Source organism: Saimiri boliviensis, chromosome 14 (genome assembly GCF_048565385.1).
Source record: "Saimiri boliviensis isolate mSaiBol1 chromosome 14, mSaiBol1.pri, whole genome shotgun sequence".
NCBI lineage: Eukaryota > Metazoa > Chordata > Mammalia > Primates > Cebidae > Saimiri > Saimiri boliviensis.
This window is the reverse complement of record NC_133462.1, coordinates 48,117,722-48,137,618: the sequence shown is the minus strand read 5'-3', so window position 1 is coordinate 48,137,618 and position 19,897 is coordinate 48,117,722. Positions and strand designations below refer to the sequence as shown.

General features: G+C 47.8%; 1 protein-coding gene across 3 annotated transcripts in view; it reads right to left on the bottom strand.

The window, feature by feature from the left end:
* PIK3C2B (phosphatidylinositol-4-phosphate 3-kinase catalytic subunit type 2 beta) overlaps nucleotides 1-19,897 on the bottom strand; it is an 83,653-nt gene that overhangs the window by 7,754 nt on the left and 56,002 nt on the right. For all 3 annotated transcript variants that reach the window (XM_039466378.2, XM_039466377.2, XM_039466380.2), the window contains 12 exons: nucleotides 19,325-19,419; nucleotides 18,699-18,879; nucleotides 17,831-17,938; nucleotides 16,781-16,873; nucleotides 15,537-15,666; nucleotides 14,081-14,217; nucleotides 6,774-6,943; nucleotides 5,805-5,961; nucleotides 5,331-5,440; nucleotides 3,422-3,623; nucleotides 2,853-2,977; nucleotides 1,096-1,213 (listed from right to left, as the gene is read on the bottom strand). In XM_039466378.2, coding sequence (XP_039322312.2) covers nucleotides 1,096-1,213; nucleotides 2,853-2,977; nucleotides 3,422-3,623; nucleotides 5,331-5,440; nucleotides 5,805-5,961; nucleotides 6,774-6,943; nucleotides 14,081-14,217; nucleotides 15,537-15,666; nucleotides 16,781-16,873; nucleotides 17,831-17,938; nucleotides 18,699-18,879; nucleotides 19,325-19,419 — 1,626 coding nt within the window. The remainder of the gene's footprint in view (nucleotides 1-1,095; nucleotides 1,214-2,852; nucleotides 2,978-3,421; nucleotides 3,624-5,330; nucleotides 5,441-5,804; nucleotides 5,962-6,773; nucleotides 6,944-14,080; nucleotides 14,218-15,536; nucleotides 15,667-16,780; nucleotides 16,874-17,830; nucleotides 17,939-18,698; nucleotides 18,880-19,324; nucleotides 19,420-19,897) is intronic.

The following is a 19,897-nucleotide window of genomic DNA, read 5'->3' as shown; positions in this document are numbered from 1 at the left end:
GCACTCCAGCCTGAATGACACAGCAAGATCCTGTTAAAAAAAAAAAAAAACAAAAAACAAAAAACCTGTGTGAAAATACTCACTTGAGCATTAATAGTGAGAAAGAAAAATGACATACTCTAAATATCTTTCAAAAATCAAATGGTTGGGCTGGGCGCGGTGGCTCAAGCCTATAATCCCAGCACTTTGGGAGGCCGAGGCGGGTGGATCACGAGGTCGAGAGATCGAGACCATTCTGGTCAACATGGTGAAACCCCGTCTCTACTAAAAATACAAAAAACTAGCTGGGCATGGTGGCGCGTGCCTGTAATCCCAGCTACTTAGGAGGCTGAGGCAGGAGAATTGCCTGAGCCCAGGAGGTGGAGGTTGCGGTGAGCCGAGATCGCGCCATTGCACTCCAGCCTGGGCAACAAGAGCGAAACTCCGCCTTAAAAAAAAAAAAAAAAAAAAAAAAATCAAATGGTTAAGATTATGGTACTGCAAGTTGGTGTTTGGGGGAACAGATATTTAAGATTATAGCACATGCATACTATAAACACTCAGGGGGAAAAAAGCTCAGATTATAGAGGTATACTTAAGCTATGACCATCATAAAACTGTAAAAATCATGCTTGCATATGGACAAATAGGAAGGGAACATGGACAACAGAGTCAGATGATTTGTTAAAGTGTTTAATAATAGGATTCCTCATGACTTTGTTAGGACCATTAGAATACCATTTGTTAATTTAAAAAAAAAAAAAATCTAGGTTGATATACATACTTAACCGGCTCAAAAAACTTTTTCCTCAAGGAGGAGCCTTCCTTCCTGAGGCTGTGCTCACTCTCAGCACTCCAGGTTCTCAAAATAACCATGAGCCTGGATGCATTCACGTTTCTGTTTAATTGCATTTCTGTGCATAACCCTGTGAGGCTGGAACCACTCTGGACCCACCCACCTCCTGTCTTCTGGAGCACTGGTCACTCAGCCCGCAGACCCAGAAGTGCCAAGTCCTGTTCCTGACTCCTACTGGCTCCAGACACTCCCACCCCTGCCTCCCCCACAGTCCCGACCAACCAGGCTGGACAGCCAGGAGGAAAGGCGAGCCCACCCACCTCGGCCACCTCGGGGGTTGCGTGGATCAAGTGCCAGATGTAGCCGTTTAGCTCCTCCCTCCGCCGCTCGGCCACCGCCTCTCCCCGCGAGCGGCCAATCACGAAGCGACTAGGGAAGCTGGCGAGGCAGCATAGGCAGTGGGGATGCAGGAGGTGAAGATGGGGAAAGAAAATTGACACGATGGGCTTTTTTCACATTTCATTTGCATTTCCAGTCCCCTGGCACCCCTTTCCCATCAGCCTCCCTTTCTAGGGACCCCCATAATTCCTCCTGTGCTGCACGTCTGTGGCCAGATCTGACACCTGCTCAGCATCTCACACCTGCATTTCCAAGGGCCCCAGACAAGAAAACCAAATGGCTCCCCAGAAGTGTCTCGGGAGCCCTCAGTTTCTCTCATCAGTGTAAAAATTCAGGTGTTTTTTGTTTTTGTTTTTGTTTTTTTTAAGACGGAGACTTGCTCTCACCCAGGCTGGAGTGCGGTGGCATAATCTCGGCTCACTGCAACCTCCACTTCCCAGGTTCAGGCAATTCTCCTGCCTCAGCCTCCTGAGTAGCTGGGATTCCAGGCAACCACCACTATGCCCAGCTAATTTTTGTATTTTTAGTAGAAAACGGGTTTCACTATGTTGGCCAGGCTGGTCTCGAACTCCTTAGCTTGTGATCTGCCTGCCTTGGCCTGCCAAAGTGCTATGGTTACAGGCATGAGCCACACCCGGCCAAAAAATTCATTTAAAAAGTTGTTTGTTTGTTTTGAGATGAGTCTCGCTTTGTTGCCCAGGCTGGAGTGCAGTCATGTGATCTCAGCTCACTGCAACCTCCACCTCCTGGGTTCGAGCGATTCTCCTGCCTCAGCCTCCCAAGCAGCTGGGATTATAGGTGCCTGCCACCAAGCTAATTTTCATATTTTTAATAGAGACAGGGTTTCACCATGTTGGCCAGGCTGGTCTTGAACTCCTGACCTCAGGTGATCCACCTGCCTTGGCCTCGCAAAGTTCTGGGATTACAGGCATGAGCCACCTCGCCTGGTCTGAAAAGTAGGTTTTTTTTTGTTTTTTTTTTTTTAAATCGCAGTAAAATACATATCAAATTTGCCATCTTAACCACTTTTAAGTGTACGGTTCTGTGGAATTAACTATATCCACATTGTTGTGCAACCATCACCACTATCCAACTCCATGCTGTTTCATCTTTCAAAACTGAAACTCTGTGCCCATTCAACAACCATACCTCCCTGCCCTCAGACCTGGGCAACTAGCTTTCTAGTTCCTGTCTCTAGGAATCTGACTACTCCAGGTAACTCGGATAAGTGGAATCACGCCAATTTGTCTTTTTGTGACTGGCTTATTTCACTTAGCAGAATGTCCTCAAGGTCCATCCACATGGTTGCCCGTGTCAGAATTTCCCTCCCTTTTAAACGCTGAACAATATCCCACTGTATGTACATATGACATTTTGCTTATCCATTTGAAAAATGGTGTAACTCTTCAAATGATTAGAAATTTTGAAACATCAGATTGAACCAACGCCTCATGCCTTCTTTTCTGGCCAGTGGGCCAGGAGTGAGAGCTCTTGCGTGCAAGGACAGTTTGGCCAGCAGGGGGAGCACTGGCCACCAAGCTCCATACCAGGCCGAGCAAAGCTGGCAGCTCTTCAGTCCAAAAGGGTATTTTCCGTGGCTGCAGCCCTGCCCATCTCCCACCCAGTATCCTTTCCCCTCCCCCACATCCCTCTGCGCAGATAGGAAAGGGGCAGCTACCTGGGCAAGTGGGAAGAAGGGAAGAACAGCCGCAGCTTATTGTGCAATTCCTGGAACTCCTCAAAGGTCCGCTGGATATAGGTGGCCTCGTGAGCATTCTCTCGCATCACCTTTACCACGTATATCTGCAAAGGTCCAGATCTTAGGGTGTACCTGCCAAGCCCTCTGCATCCAATGAAGCGGGTAGGAAAGGTCTGGAAGGCGTGTGTGTGTGTGTGTGTGTGTGTGTGTGTGTGTGCTGAGGGGAGGGGCACATTCCGGAAGGAAGAGGGCAACAGTCTCTCCAGTGCAGACACATGATAGACAGCATATACACAGGAATCTGAAAGCAGACTTCCCACATATGTTGCCGGGACCCTCGACTCAGAGGGAATAACCATCCAACTCAGCTCCCCAGTTCTAGGCAGGTGACGTGAGCAAGAGAGAGGGCAGTGGTCTGGGACTGCTCCCAACACAGGACATGCAGTCTACTCCAGTGCCCACTGTGCAAGTATGAAAAAAGTCAGGACCTCAATAAGCCAGGGTCAGCAGAGAGCGAGTAAGGGGGTCAAACTGCAGAAAACACTTACATAGCCTTTGCTGGGGTGGAAGATCTTCTCATGGCGGCAGAGGAAGACATCCGTGATGCGGCCAGAGCTCTTGAGAGTGTGTGTTCGGGAGGCAAAGGAGAGGGTCAGCCGGTCATCTGAGCCCGTGAACTTCATCTGAGCCAGATTATGGATGAAAAAATTGAGCTTTGTGGCTACACTGCCCAGGCTGGACTCAATCAACCTGGCAGGAGGATGAGAAAAGAGGATATAACCATGAACCCAAATTCCTGCTGCCTCGACGGGGGTGTTCCAAGGAATAATCCCGACTCGAGACTAACAGTCAGCTCACATCAAATCATTTTCCTCTGTCATATCTTCCTCAAGCAAATGATTGGCAGACAGTTATCTCATACAATTTGCTCATGTGAACCCGAGGGTCTTATCTCTTCCCCTGGCTACCCACCTGAGCCAAAGATGATCAAACCAAGGTAGAAAGGAACTAGGAACTCTGTGTAAATTCTAAATATTGTGGCGAAAACACTTCAAAGTTCAGTAAAATAAAACCTTACCAAGCACTGTTCAATCTAGAGATTTCAATTCAGAGGGAGAAGTCCTGTGTTAGGAGGTCTAACAGAGAAAATGTAATTCTCTGAGTTCCAAAAAGAGTGAACAATATAATGGAGAACATTATCACATGGACAACATTTTGTAGGCATTCACAGATAGACACATCCTTGCTTTCACACACAGTGTGCCTAAAAACATTGCCAAATATGAGGAAACTGAATCACGGGACTCTATGTTTTCACAAGGGGGAAGGGTCTGACCAAGAAAGTTAAAAAAGAGACTGGGGACACAAAAAAGAAAAAAAAAAAAGAGAAAAAAAACAAAACAAAACAAAAAAAGAGGCTGGGCGCGGTGGCTCACGCCTGTAATCCCAGCACTTTGGGAGGCCGAGGCAGGTGAATCATGAGGTCAAGAGATCAAGACCATCCTGACCAACATGGTGAAACCCTGTCTCTACTAAAAATACAACAATTAGCAGGGCATGGTGGCACACACCTGTGGTCCCAGCTACTCAGGAGGCTGAGGCGGAAGAATCACTTGAACCCAGGAGGCGGAGGTTGCAGTGAGCCGAGATTGTGCCACTGAACTCCAGCCTGGTGACAGAGTGAGACTCTGTCTAAAAAAAAAAAGAAAGAAGGAAGAAAGAAAGAAAGAAAGAAAAGGAAAGGAAAGGAAAGGAAGGAAGGAAGGAAGGAAGGAAGGAAGGAAGGAAGGAAGGAAAGAAAAACTTAAAAATTATTGGCTGGGCACGGTGGCTCAGGCTGGGCATGGCCACTAACGCCTGTAATCCCAGCACTTTGGGAGGCCGAGGATCACGAGCTTGATGGTCTTGATCAAGAGATCAAGACCATCCTGGCCTATAAGGTGAAACCCTGTCTCTACTAAAAATAGAAAAACTAGCTGGGTGTGGTGGCGCACACCTGTAATCCAGCTACTCGGGAGGCTGAAGCAGGAGAATCACTTGAACTCAGGAGGCAGAGGTTGCAGTGAGCTGAGATCTCACCACTGCACTCCAGCCTGGTGACAGAGTGAGACTCCATCTCAAAAAAAAAAAAAAAAAAAGAAATTATTATAAAAGCCACATTATACATTGCCCCACAGACAAAGTATATGACTGGGACCTAGTGAGAATGTAGGTAAGAGTGACAGTGATCCCCTTGTGTACAAAGGTTAGCGCCAAAATGCAGATGGGAAACCAAGGCTGAGAGAAGCAAAATGATTTACCTAAATCATGGGTGAAGTTGGGACAATATATCCACGTGGTCGACTCTAGGCTCTACCCTCTGAGCTAAGCCTTTCCTCTTTCCCAGTCCCGCTTTGGCCAATCCGGCAGGCTGGGAATTACTCAGGGTGGGCAGTGCTGATTTACTCAGGGTGTTACCTAGTGAAGTACGTAGTGGCATTCGCCTCTGTGTCCTGAGGCCTCAGGGCATCATACACATACTTGAGGTCTTCCAGGTCTGAGAGCTCAGGGATCCCACAGGACAACATCTAGAAGGAGCAGAGAGAAGAGAGGGTGGCTGTAACAAGAGAGAACTCTCTCTGCTTCTCCACCCTAAGGCAAGGTTTTCTACAGCTAGGCTCCCTAACCCTTCTAGAGGGTGGTAGACAGATGCTGTGGGCAGCGACTGGAGAGCCACAGGAACTGAGGGGCTGGGGCAGGGAGTTAGACACCTACACAGACATCACCGTCCTCAGGTAGTCTGGGTCCCTGCCTTTATCTAGGGCAGGCAGGTATTCAGTTGGGGCTCAGAGAGGTAAATCTCTAGAAATCCCCTGAAGCAAGACAGGGAAGTCTTAAAGATGGTGCCAGATAATAAGAAGGAGGTGTATGGAAAGGGATGGAGCTCCTCACCAGGCCCAGAAGGTTGAGGAAGAGGTGGGTATGCTTGCGAATGAGGTTGTAGGCTTGGCAGCAAAGGTCAACAAAATCATGGAAGCGGCTGGAAGGCTTGTCACCCCCGTTGATGACATACGCCATGTCCGAGGTGAAGACAAAGGGGGCACGGTCCCTGAGCCAAGGGGAACATACAGATAGAAGGTCAACACGGAGGAGGAAGCCCGCCATGTGGGCTGCACCAGGGGGCAGCTTCCCTCATCCCTCGTCATGTGTCCAAACTGGATAGATGGGGCTCTAACTTTTTTCTTTGTTCCTTTCCTACCTTAATCTTAAAAGATTTCTTTTTTTTTTTTTTTTTTTTTGAGACAGAGTTTCACTCTTGTTACCCAGGCTGGAGTGCAATGGCGCGATCCTCGGCTCACCGCAACCTCCGCCTCCTGGGTTCAGGCAATTCTCCTGCCTCGGCCTCCTGAGTAGCTGGGATTACAGGCATGCGCCACCATGCCCAGCTAATTTTTTTGTATTTTTAGTAGAGACGGAGTTTCACCAATGTTGACCAGGATGGTCTCGATCTCCTGACCTCGTGATCCACCCGCCTCGGCCTCCCAAAGTGCTGGGATGACAGGCTTGTGCCACCGCGCCCGGCCCTCTTAAAAGATTTCTATATCCTTCATTGGTTCCTTATCTGTGAGCTGGCCGTATTTTTTTCTGATTATCTAATTGGATTCCCTTTTGCTACAGTTTGGGTTCATTTCCCTTTGTTCAGTCCTTGGTAGAGAAGAACAGCTGGTCCCCACATTCTTCTGCAAGTTCCCTGCAAGGACTTGACGTCTTTATCAGTCTCCTCTCCTCCAGTGCTGCCCAGCCCTGGGACCACGATCCGAGGCCCAGCTGCTTCCATCACGGGTTTGCGTCCCAGCTCTGAACCACTGTTGCTCACCTCCTCACCCTCCACTCACAACCTGGCTTCAGGAGATCACTTACCGCTTGATGTTGCCAAACATCTGGGCATGGCCCAGGAAGCGGCCAAAATCAATGTGGAACATGTGACCAGTGGTCTTCAGCATGATGTTGTCATTATGTCGGTCACAGATGCCCAAGACGTACGTGGCCACGCAGCAGCCAGCACAGGAGTAGATAAAGTTCTCCACAGCCTGGGAGGGGTCAAGGCAGATGGGAGGAGAGGACATAAAGCTGGCCTGGAAGGACTCCAGGGGCCACAGCCGGACAGAACTCAGCCAGCCCTGGTCTCTCTCTTTTGTGAACCCCAACGGGGTCTCACATCTGCCTGCTCATCCTTCATGATGTACTAACTTACACACGTACACACACAGAAACATCTCCCATGTGTTATAGAAAAGAAGATGGAGGCTTATATGTATATCTTCACCACTTCATCTGAACATCATCTTTTCTTTCTCCTAGGGAGATTGGTTGGACAGACAGGGGACTGATCCAATAGCCCAGACTTGATCAGCCCAGACTAAGGGAATCTTTTTTTTTTTTTTTTTTTTTTTTGAGACGGAATTTCGCTCTTGTTACCCAGGCTGGAGTGCAATGGCACGATCTCGGCTCACCGCAACCTCCGCCTTCTGGGTTCAGGCAATTCTCCTGCCTCAGCCTCCTGAGTAGCTGGGATTACAGGCACGTGCCACCATGCCCAGCTAATATTTTTGTATCTTTAGTAGAGACGGGGTTTCACCATGTTGACCAGGATGGTCTCGATCTCTTGACCTCGTGATCCACCCACCTCAGCCTCCCAAAGTGCTGGGATTACAGGCTTGAGCCACCGCGCCCGGCCTAAGGGAACCTTAATAAATGGGAAGACTGACATGGTGGGAAGACTGACCTTTACAACCTCCCCAACCGGCCGTGATGATTTTAGGTTACAGCCACTGAGACAGCCAACTTAAGGATCTCTTCCTGACCCTGCTGAGAACTCTATCATCCTTCTTCCTGATCCAAATATAATTCCTATTTCCAGAGTTCTTGGTAACAGCTAAATGCTAATCTAATTAAAGTCACTGCACTCCAAAGAAGAGCTGAGGCAACTTAACACGTCTAGAGAGTGTTTTACACTTGAAAATCTGACATCTCTAGTCGGTAAAATGTGTTAGAGATATTTCTGAGTTTAAAGCAGGAGAGAAGTGGTGAGGGGTTGAATCCATCTTATTTTGTTTTTGTTTTTGAGACAGAGTCTCGCTCTGTCGCCCAGGCTGGAGTGCAGTGGCTCGATCTCTGCTCACTGCAACCTCTGCCTCCCGGATTCAAGCAATTCTCCTGCCTCAGCCTCCTGAGTAGCTGGGATTACAGGCAAGTGCCACCACGCCCAGCTAAATTTTTTGTATTTTTAGCAGAGACAGGGTTTCGCTATGTTGGCCAGGCTGGTCTTGAATGCCTGACCTCGTAATCGACCTGCTTCGGCCTTCCAAAGGGCTGGGATTACAGGCGTGAGCCACCACGCCTGGCTGAATCCATCTTATTTTGTCTGGTCAACATCTGTCCCCTTATCTGCCTTTCCAGGAAGAAAAAATGCATGGAATCAGGAAATAGACCACATCTGCCTTCTGAGCCCTCCTCGTGAGGTTTGTAGAATTCCTAAGAACTCAGGAAAGACATCAGCAGAGGGCAATGATCGTCATAGCCAGCTAGGAATGCATGAAATTGGGAATGAGGGAAAGCTTACTAGATAGAGGATGCCTGCCCTCCTTGCCTTCTTCCATAAATTACACCCAGTCATCCTTCAATGACCTTGAGTCCCATATCTTTTCAGACCTTCCCAGCTCACACTGACTCCTCCTCCTTTGAACCCTACAGATGCACTGTCACCTCTGTTCATACAGGACTCACTTTGCCCTTTTGGTCCCATGGGGTTATAGATCTGTTCTCCTAACAGCTTCTGGACTATTTCACAAGGCCTGCTGCAAAACTATCTCCACACAAAATGCACCTACCCCAGCTACTTATCGAACTACAACCTGACAACGAATCCACTGGAAACTAAGAATAGAAAGGTTATAAAGAAATCACAGCATTCACCTTCTGGAAGACTAGTTCTAAGAAAGTAAAATAAATGAATAAAAGCACTTAATAAGGAGCATAACACGTAACTCTCAGTCTTGACCTGGATCTCTATCAGATCCTCTCCCTGTCAAAGATACTCTTTCTTTTTTCTTTTATTTTAATTAAATCAATATTTATTTCAGGACATGCCACGTCAAAATAAAACAAAGAGTCAACCCTTGCCTTTAACAGTTACACTGTATTATAGAGCACTTTACAACTGCATCCAATCTTTAAGCGTAAGTTATTGGTATGTGGGCTAATGATTATCTGTAAGCATTTCTCTATTCAGATCCATCATCCAAGGGCTCTCTGAATATTACATGGTGACAATAAGTGGGAAGTGGAAGAGGAAGAGGAAAGAGAGGGGACGAAGGTTCTTCCAATTTAAGGTTTTGTTGCAATGGGGGGATGAGGAAGTATGAAGATACTTTTGTTGTCTTTTCATCTTTATACTGTGTTAAGTGATGTTTACAACATAAATTCAGCAGGCTTTTCCTGAGCTGTAACTCAGAAGTTTTCTTCCTGCAAACAATGTATTTACAAATGTGTTTATTAGCTCACACAGCAATCTCACAATAACTAGTGAAGATTAAAGGGCACACTCCTACTATATTTGTCTGCAGTGTTTTAAGGGAAATACATATTGCCTTGGTGCAGCTCTAAATAGATTCAACAAAACATCTAAAAATTGTAAGTTGTTAAAAAGAAAAAAAGGCAAAGAAATAAATATCACCAAAGAAAAAAGATTAATTGTAGCTTAAATATATAACTAAATCACTAGTTAAACTATATAGATCTAGGCCGGGCGCGGTGGCTCAAGCCTGTAATCCCAGCACTTTGGGAGGCCGAGGCGGGTGGATCACGAGGTAGAGAGATCGAGACCATCCTCGTCAACATGGTGAAACCCCGTCTCTACTAAAAATACAAAAATCATTAGCTGGGCATGGTGGCGTGTGCCTGTAATCCCAGCTACTCAGGAGGCTGAGGCAGGAGAATTGCCTGAACCCAGGAGGCGGAGGTTGCGGTGAGCCGAGATCGCACCATTGCACTCCAGCCTGGGTAACAAGAGCGAAACTCCGTCTCAAAACAAAAACAAAAACAAAACAAAACAAAACAAAAACAAATAAACTATACAGATCTAATACAAAGCAAAACCAGCCTGAAAGACCCAACATTTTAAAAAAGCTAAAAAATAAGGCCCAAGTCTACATAATATTGAGTTTTATTTCCATTCTCTCCTTTCCCTCTACTATCCATGCTTTACCTAATCTGCCTCTAGGGGCTTACAAGAAACCAGTTTCTGTCTTCCATTTGACCTCAAATGTCCTGAGCAAGGTTTTTGCTATTCTGCTGAGGGTTCTTTTGTTGGTGAGTTTTATCTATCATTATTTCTACTAATTTAGTAGTGTTGATCATAGCGCCAAGTTTAAATTCTTCCACTGGTTCTTCTGAAATGAACTTTTACAGTGTCTTGCCTGCATAATATATATATATATTTTAGGGAAAACCCAAGCAAAATCTATTGCTTAAAGAGGTTTCTTATTATTATTTTTTGAAATGGAGTCTTGCTCTGTTGTCCAGGCTGGAGTGCAGTGACGTGTTCTCAGCTCACTGCAAGCTCTGCCTCCTGGGTTCAAGCGATTCTCCTACCTCAGCCTCCCAAATAGCTGGGATTACAGGTGTGCACCATCACGCCCAGCTAATTTTTGTATTTGTAGTAGAAACGAAGTTTCATCATGTTTGTCAGGCTGGTCTTGAACTCTTGACATCAGGTGATCCGCCCACTTCGGCCTCCCAAAGTGCTGGGATTACAGGCATAGCCTCCAGACCCGGCCTGTTATTATTTTTTTTAAACAGAATAACTTTTTTGGGGGGGATGGGGAGATGGAGTTTCGCTCTTGTTACCCAGGCTGGAGTGCAATGGCGCGATCTCGGCTCACCGCAACCTCCGCCTCCTAGGTTCAGGCAATTCTCCTGCCTCAGCCTCCTGAGTGGCTGGGATTACAGGCACGCACCACCATGCCCAGCTAATTTTTTGTATTTTTAGTAGAGACGGGGTTTCACCATGTTGACCAGGATGGTCTCGATCTCTTGACCTCGTGATCCACCTGCCTCGGCCTCCCAAAGTGCTGGGATTACAGGCGTGAGCCACCGCACCCGACCCAAACAGAATAACTTGACAATTTTAAAACCTCAGGAGAAATAGTTCATTAGAACTTCATTATTTTGCCATGAAGAATTAAATACGAAAAACCTATTCTGAAGCACCTGGTTGCTTTTCTCTCCCAGAGTCTCATGAAGTACATGTGAAAGGGCCATTTGTTTGGGTCAGAAGTACACTTTATGTTCCTCTACTTACAAGTACTCAGTATGTTCTTTAGGACCCATTTTGAAGATATACCAGGACCCTTTTCTCATTCAAGCACTGCCTACCATGATAGCTGAATTTTGACCTCAAAGAAGGTCTAAGTAATTTCTATCAGTGCTCAGGAACAATTTTGGACATCTTGGTCCATGACCTACAGCAAGTGGTTATCGGTGAAATTAAAGGATAATTCCAATGGGCCTGGTTGGACTGCTGCTTTGCCATCTCGTTTGTTTTGAGGAAGTGGGGGAGGCTAGGTAAGAATAGGGAATGGGGGTAAGAGAGGCGTGAGAAAAGCAAGGAGAGATCAAGCAGGTTGCCTGTCACAGATATTCTTTCTACCTTAAATGAATCATTTTGGCTGAGAAAATAGCTATGTGCCTGTGGGTAAATGACTAAACTCTTTTCCCCTCCCTAAGTTATACAGGGCGTTAGCCACTTACTGGCAAGAAGTCTCACTCCATCAGGGGGCACTCTCCCTCCTGATTAAAGGGGTTTCATGTGTAGAGTGTGGGATACTCTCATGTTGAGTAGGTGGCCAAGAGAAATATATCTGTAGTTTCTTTCTTCTGGAGGTTGTCATATGAAACTACCAGCATTGCTGGGTGTGGTGGCTCATGCCTGTAATCCCAGCACTTTGGGAGGCTGAGGTGGGTAAATCACTTTAACCCCTGGGTTCGAGACCAGCCTGGGCAACATGGCAAAACCCCGTCTCCACAAAAAATAGAAAAATTAGATGGGGATGGTGGCACACACCTGTAGTCCCAGATATTTGGGAGGCTGAGGCAGGAGAACTGCATGAACCCAGGAGGTGGAGGTTCTTGGCTGTTTCACAAGGCCTGTCACCCAGGCTGGAATATCCCAGCCTGGTGGCAGAGTGCGACCCTGCCTCAAAAAGAAAGAAACTACCAGCATTATTCTAGCAGAAAGGCTAGAAGGGCAGAGAAGCTATCTTTGAAAGACTGAGATTAAACATGAACATGCAGAGTTAGTTTCTCCGTGTGTGTATTCTTGTACATTCTTCCATACACTTATTTTTATTTAGTATTATTCCATACATTTACACATATATGACTATTACATTGGCAGGGAGTAATCATAACTCCAGCACCTAGTACAGTACCTCTGCATATGGGTGTTTAATACCTGAAAAAGGCCGGGCATGGTGGCTTATGCCTGTAATCTCAGCACTTTGGGAGGCCGTGGTGGGTGGATCACAAGGTCAAGAGATCAAGACCATCCTGGTCAACATGGTGAAACCCCGTCTCTACTAAAAATACAAAAATTAGCTGGGCGTGGTCGTACACACCTACAGTCCCAGCTACCAGGGAGACTGAGGCAAGAGAATTGCTTGAACCGAGGAGGCAGCGGTTGCAGTGAGCCAAGATCGTGCCATTGTACTCCAGCCTAGGTGACAAGGGTGAAACTCCATCTAAAAAAAAAACAGAATTCTGAAATCAAGCAGATGCTGACTCTGAATGGAGAGGCATTCCAGTGGTTCAGGGACAGAGAGCAAAGAGCTGAACAAAAGCAGTAGTAAGAAAATAGAAAGAAGAGGACATGTCTGAGAGATAGCTGGAAAGAAGAATAAACAGAGCTTGGTACAGCAAAAGCGAGGCAGAAGGAAGCATCGGGAAGACTGTGGCTTTGGCTTGGGTAAATGCACAGAGAGACTCACACCACTGACTAAGAGCAAAGACAAAATGCAGGTTTCAAGAGGCAAAGCAGTAACAGTGGGCTCAGTTTTGCCTACACTGAGTTTGAGACATGGGTGAAACAGGTGGAAAAGTCCAGCGAGAAGGTGGCTGGAGAGCCACCTGGAGGGAGGGAAGAGGGCTAGAGGAGCGGCTTTGGAAGTCATCGGTATTATAGGTGGTAGCTGAAGTAATAAGAGAGGATGAGCTGGCACAAGAAGAATGCAGAGAGAGCCCAGCAGGTCAGGAATGAAACCCTGGGGAATAAAAACCCTTAAAGCCATTTAAGATCATCTACTTACAAATTCACTAAACAATGTTCTGATTATACTTTGGCTACCCATGATGGTTTTGCCTCCAGGATAAAGTGCATTGATCAACATAAATTAGTATTTGAGTCCCTTGAAGTTAAAAATCGTATGAATTAGCATTCTGGCATATAGCCAGTCTCTTAGGAGTTTGGTTATTGTGACTTGTTCCCTCTGACTGTCCCTACCTCACTCAACCTAATTAACCCAGAGACTAGAGTTGTGAGGCTGGGAACAGGCCATGGACCCCAGCAGGCCACCAAGGCCCTACCACCCAGGAAAGCTCTACTTCTACTCTAATTTTCCTTCATCAGAACCAGTCAGCCCTCTTTTCTCTCATCTCTGTCTCATACCTAACCTCAACCCTGGCTTTGAGTTACAGCCTTCCCACAGACCAGCTCCAACACTAGGAACGAGTGAGTAAATCTTCATTCACACCTATGAAAAGAAGGGGCTGGAACAAAATGATCTCTAAAGTCTCTTCCAACCAACTCTCATTCTACAAAGTACCACTGAACCCTCTGAGGATACCAGGGAACTTGAACAGGCTCCACCACTGGATGGGATACAGGTAGGCTCCCAAAAGTTGGCCCCTCCTCCAAGACTTAATCTGCCAGGGGGACTCAATGAAGGTTTCTCAGTCCAGTACCAGGGGATCTTCTCAGCCAGCTTTCAAGAGCCATCTGAGTGAGTCATCCCGAGATATTTGGAGGTACCAGACAACCAAGAAAGAGTAGGTCCTTCTGCCAACAAAGCTGAGCTGTCTTCTCTGTGCAAGCGCAGGTCTTGTGGTTCAAGAGCTGTGTCCCGGCATCAGGCACACGCACCCCAGATGCGCTCCCCAGCCCCCAACCCTACCTTCTCATACTCGTCCTCCGCAGGGTTGTGTTTCTGCAGCCAGTCTGCCAGGGGCCGGTCCTTGAACGAGCCGGTCACCCCATGCTCCACCTGGATCTTACGTAGGGTCTCGGCATTAGGGATCATCTCCACCATCCCTGTGAGGGGAGAAATGGGGGTCATGCTCCAGACCAGAATGAAGGGTCTGCAGGGAGAGGATTATAAGAACTGGGCTCACGCTTCCCTATAAATTAAGCTGTAAGGCATTTGGACTGAGTCTGATAATAACAGGAAAACAGTAACCAGAGAAAGGGAGGTCATTCCCACATTTCCTTTGCCATACTGTGGCTTTTTGCTCTCTCTAGTTTATAGCTGCTGCTCCCTTTGCTTTTCATTTTTATTATGGGAATTAAAATACATATATAAGAAAAAAAAGAATGGTATCATGAATTCACAAGTAACTCTCACCGGCTTCAAAAATTATCAACATTTTGCTAATCTGGTTTGCAGTCCCACAACCCTATTTCTCCACTCCCCGTCACCTTGGTTGGAGTATTTTAAAGCAAATCCCTGATACTTTATTTCACTCATAAATATTTCAGGTGTAATTACAAGGACATAGCCACCCTGCCATTGTCACATCCAAAAAGTTAACAATAATTCTTTAACTCAATCTATATTCAAATTTCCCCCAATTGTCTTTCTCTCATATATATATATATATATATATATATATATATATATATACACACACACACACACACACACACACACACATTTTTTTAACTTTCCACAGAGGATCTCACTCTGTCACCCAGTCTGAAGTATAATGATGTGACTGGGCTCACTGCAGCCTCCAACTCCTGGGCTCAAGCGATCCTGCCTCAGCCTCCCAAGGAGCCGGAACTGCAGGCATCTGCCATTAGGCCCAGCTAATTCTTATTAGAGATGAGGTTTTACTATGTGTCTAGGTTGTTCTCAAACATTCCTGAGCTCAAGCAATTCTCCCATCTCAGTTTCACAAAGTGCTGGGATTACAGGAATGAGCTACCATGCCTGGCCCCAAAAAAAATTTTCCTTTTTTTTTTTTTTTTTTTTTTTTAAAGACGGGGTTTCACCATGTTGGTCAGGCTGGTCTTGAACTCCCGACCTCAGTTGATCCGCCCGCCTTGGCCTCCAAAGTGCTTGGATTACAGGCGTCAGCCACCACACCCAGCCAAAAAATATTTCCTTACAATTGGTTTGTTTTAATCAGGATCCAAAGTCTACAAATTTGGCTGCTTTGGCGCCAAGTCTGTTTTACTTTATAACGGTCTCTCTCCCATGCCTCCCTTTTAAGGCCATTCCACAGCTTCTCATGAAATCATCTTTCCCTCTTCACCTTCCTGGAGGAGGACACAGTTTGTGTTGGCAATGGGCAAAAGGACAATAAGCAAAGGGGTCCCCTCCACCACCCTCACCCCCACTCCCCACTGACCTCTGCCCCGGCCAGTGGAGAAGCAGCGGAAGATGACCATGCGCATGTCCAGCCCCTCCTGGACCCAGATCTTGCTCATGATGCGAATCATCTGCAGCGTTAGCATGTCCTGGCGAAGGTCGTCCCCACACTGGATGGAGGGTGACAGTGATCAGATCCCATCTCCACTGCCTCCCCAGCTCTCAGTCTCCCAGATGGGCGACCTTCGCCCTAACTAACAGTAACAGGGAGTTCCCCTGCCTCACACCCCTGATCTCCTCGCTCAGCTCACAGCAGGTCGGAGGTGGTCCAAGAACCTTCCCATTTTGCCCATGTGTTGTTCTGGCTCATCCCTCAATCCCACGGGCCCGTCTGAATTAAATTCATGGTCTGCTTCTACATGCAGCCCTTCTGATCATCGGGCTTTTTTTGAGACAGAATCTCACTCTGCTGCCCAGGCTGGAGTGCAGTGGCGCCATCTCGGCTCACTGCATCCTCCGCCTCCGAGGTTCAAACCATTCTCGTGCCTCAGCCTCCCACGTAGCTGGAATTACAGGTGCCTGCCACTGGGTCCAGCTAATTTTCTTTACCTTTTTAGTAGAGATGGGGTCCCACCATCTTGGCCTGGCTGGTCTCAAACTCCTGACCTCAAGTGATCCACATGCCTCAGCCTCCCAAAGTGCTGGGATTACAGGCATGAACCCGGCCCATCAGGCCTTTTTTAAACTTGAATATTTACACTTTGGATTTGGAACTTGCACACAGCAAACATGTAAGTTACTAAGTCACGTGCATGTATTTTGTCTCCCCCACTAGATAATATGCTCTGAGGCTATCATTTACATCTCAGAATTGTGGATACATCAGAGTCAGAAGGGACCTTAGGGTTTATCTAGTTGGACCTGCACCTGATATATTAATTTCCTCTTAAGACAGCCCTGTCACATGGCATTCAGCCTCTGCTTGAATACCGGAGGGACAAGCAGGTCGCCACCTTCCCCCACCCATTGTTGAGGGAGCTCTGCCTCCTAGAAAGCACTTCGGGTTATTGAGCTGTCAGTTGCCTCCCTATGCCTAACACTCTGTTCTTAGGCCTCTGGGGCCATGCAGAATTCATCTAAATCCCCTTTCACCAGATCGTCTTTCCTGCATCAAGACAGCATGGAGCAGTGCGAAGGGAACCACCCAGGGCCTACTTAGCCACTCTAGGCTGCCTCCTCCTCTCCCTCAACATGGTCCACAAGGCTTGAGTAAAGTATTCTCACCTTGAAGATGACACGGACGTTCTCACCCAGGGGATCCACATTTTGGAAGGAGAGTTTGAGGGGGACAGCATTGGAGTTGAAGTAGGAACAGTCCTGCCATGGTGAAAAGGGTAGTGACAAGGGTCAGAGTGGCCTGTGCCAGGAAAGGAAAATGACCTCTCCACTTCAGATCAAGATGCTGCTCCCCCGCTGCTGCCGGCCCACCCAAGACCTGCTCACCATTTCTTCCGGATTTCTCAGGAACGCAACTTCCTTCCTTCTCTCATTAGAGGCCTCATCCCAGTTCAGTTTGTTATAAAGTGCTTGTCACTGACCTCAGCTCTAGCACTTGACTGTTCATCCTGTTAGTTCATTCTGCACACAACTTACTAGTTGTGTGGCCTCTGGTAAGTCACATGTCTGATCTACACCTCAGTTTACTCCTCTGTAAAAGGGGCCTGCCAATAGTACCAACTTCTAAGAGTTGTGAGGATAAAATGCCATAACCAACTTTATGTGAGCCCGGCACTCGGAACAGGGCCGGGCACAGAGAGTGCTCAATCAATGAGAGATGACAGCTGCCATCTCCACCACCACCCCGACTTCATCCGCAACATCACCAAAGAAAGACAGCGGCCCAGCCGCCCAGCCTCCAACCCAGTTCCTCTATCCTGCAAGCTGTTAGGCTTGTAAAAGTCCATACATAATTGGGAATGGGAAGAGGCCACAAATAGGCCTTTCTTCCTAATCTCTCTCTTACTTTACAGCTTATACAGAGAGGCTCACCTGTGCCCTCACTCTGTCTTTGAGTTCACAGCCCCTCTGCATCTTGTTTCTCTTATATTTCTGCCATGTGTGGGTAGAGGAGAGGCAGGAATAGTCCTCACCACGCTACATGGAGGTGAGCTGAGACCCCTGAGGAAAAGATGCTAATCCAAGGCCGCATGGTAAGTCAGCAACAGCCTGAAGCCCAGACGACTCAGCTCCTCACCCTTGTGTGCCTGGTCCGTGAGGACCTCAGCTCCACTGAGCCCTCCCACGCCGACAGCCCCAAACCTACCAGTCACTCACCCTGGGCACGATTCCCTTAACCAGCAGACTGGGGCTGAGCGGCAGACGGCACGAGCCATTGAGGATAAAGAACTGCCTCACCTCCTCCAGGCCCGTGCGGAGGATTCCCTGGAAAGAAGGGAGGAAGGCGGCAGGGGTGAAATGGAGGGCCTGTAACGGGAACCAGACCCCTCCCGGGGGTGGGTTCTCAGCAGTGGTTGGTATGAAAATCACCCCCTGAGAAGTGTGGATACCCGGAGGACCCCCTGAACCGCAGCCTGGGACAGTACACCAGCAGCAAGACCAGATGGCTCCAGAGGTGAGCAGAGGGCAGAACGCAGGGAGCAGCCCCAGAGCACCGAGAGGGTAGGCTGTCTCTTAAGGGGGAAGAGCTGCTCCGGCTTCTGCCAAGAAAAGCTAGCAATCTGGACGTTGATACAAAATCTCTCCATTTTTAAATGTCAGCAACCAGGAACACTGCTGGCTGGTTATAGTGCCTTGGTACAAACAGATAAAGGTGTCCTCTCTGGGTGGCAGCAGGCCTGAGCCATGGGTCACAGCATGAACAAAATATGGCTGGATTTCAGCCCTCACTTGCCCCTTCTGGCTGAGTGCTCTTGTGCAGTGAACAACTTATACAACTGTGCTTAGCCTTTAAAACAAACAGCTAAATAAAAATGTCAGTATTTTACAGGCCAAATAACACATCCACGGGCTGTATCCAGCTTGCAGACTGCCTGTTTATGGCCTACAGGTTCCAGAGTCATCTGCTCCCAGCTCCAACATCAGAAATCGTTGCATGGAATCTTGTTGTTCAGGATTCCTAAGAAGAAACTGGCTGCCAATGCCCTGGATGAGAAATGGGTAGAGGCAGCGTCACCCCACTCACCTGCCTTGCCGATGGGGCTGCCTCCCGGACCTGCTGGGCCAGTTTGGCCAGGGCGTTGACAAGCCAGCACTGGCGGTTAAACTCTTCTCTGAGCCCCTTGCCACAGCAGCACAGTAAGGCTGCCAGCAGATACTGGTAGCGGATGCTGAACTGAGAGTCCTTGAGGCCGTCCTTCAGCAACCTGCGAGGCAGAGGGAGCCAGGAGTCAGGGCACTCCAGCGATGAAAGGCAGGGGTGCAGGGGGAGATGGAGTCAAGCCCAGCTCCAACTCACTGCAAAACCCACCCTGAACCTTGGGAGGGAAAATACTCTGTATGTATGGCTTATATGGAGATGCCTACCTGTGCCCATACCCCAGTCTGTGCCCTCATTCTGTCTTTAAGCAGAGTTCACAGCCCCTTTGCAACTTGTTTCTACCCTATTTCTGCCATGTGTGGGAGAGGAGAGACAGGAATAAGCCTCACTATGTTACATGGGGGTGAGCTGAGGCCCCTGAGGCCGCATGGGAAGTCAGCAACATCCTGAAGCCCAGACAACTCAGCTCCTTGCCCTTGCGTGCCTAAGAGTGAAATACTCCTACATGAAAGACATGTGTCTACCTCCCACTTTTCTACACACGGTTTTACCAGAAGAAGTAGTGAGTCACTCTCAAGTCGGACACAGCTCGTTTCAGGAGGAAGCGCACCAACGGGCTGTCCAGGTAGCACTCGTACTTTAGGGCCTGTTTAGGAGAAAGGGAGAAAGAGAATATGAAGCTTCATTAACTGCCTGTAATCTACACCTATCATTATTGCACTGGGATCTCTGGTTTCTTTTTCTTCTTCTTCTTTTTTTTTTTTTTTTTTTTTTTGAGACGGAGTTTCGCTCTTGTTACCCAGGCTGGAGTGCAATGGCACGATCTCGGCTCACTGCAACCTCCGCCTCCCGGGTTCAGGCAATTCTCCTGCCTCAGCCTCCTGAGTAGCTGGGATTACAGGCACGTGCCACCATGCCCAGCTAATTTTTTGTATTTTTAGTAGAGACGGGGTTTCACCATGTCGACCAGGTTGGTCTCGATCTCTCGACCTTGTGATCCACCCGCCTCGGCCTCCCAAAGTGCTGGGATTACAGGCTTGAGCCACCGCGCCCGGCTTTCTTCTTCTTCTTCTTTCTTTCAGACAGTCTTGCTCTGTCGCCCAGGTTGCAGTGCAGTGGCGCGA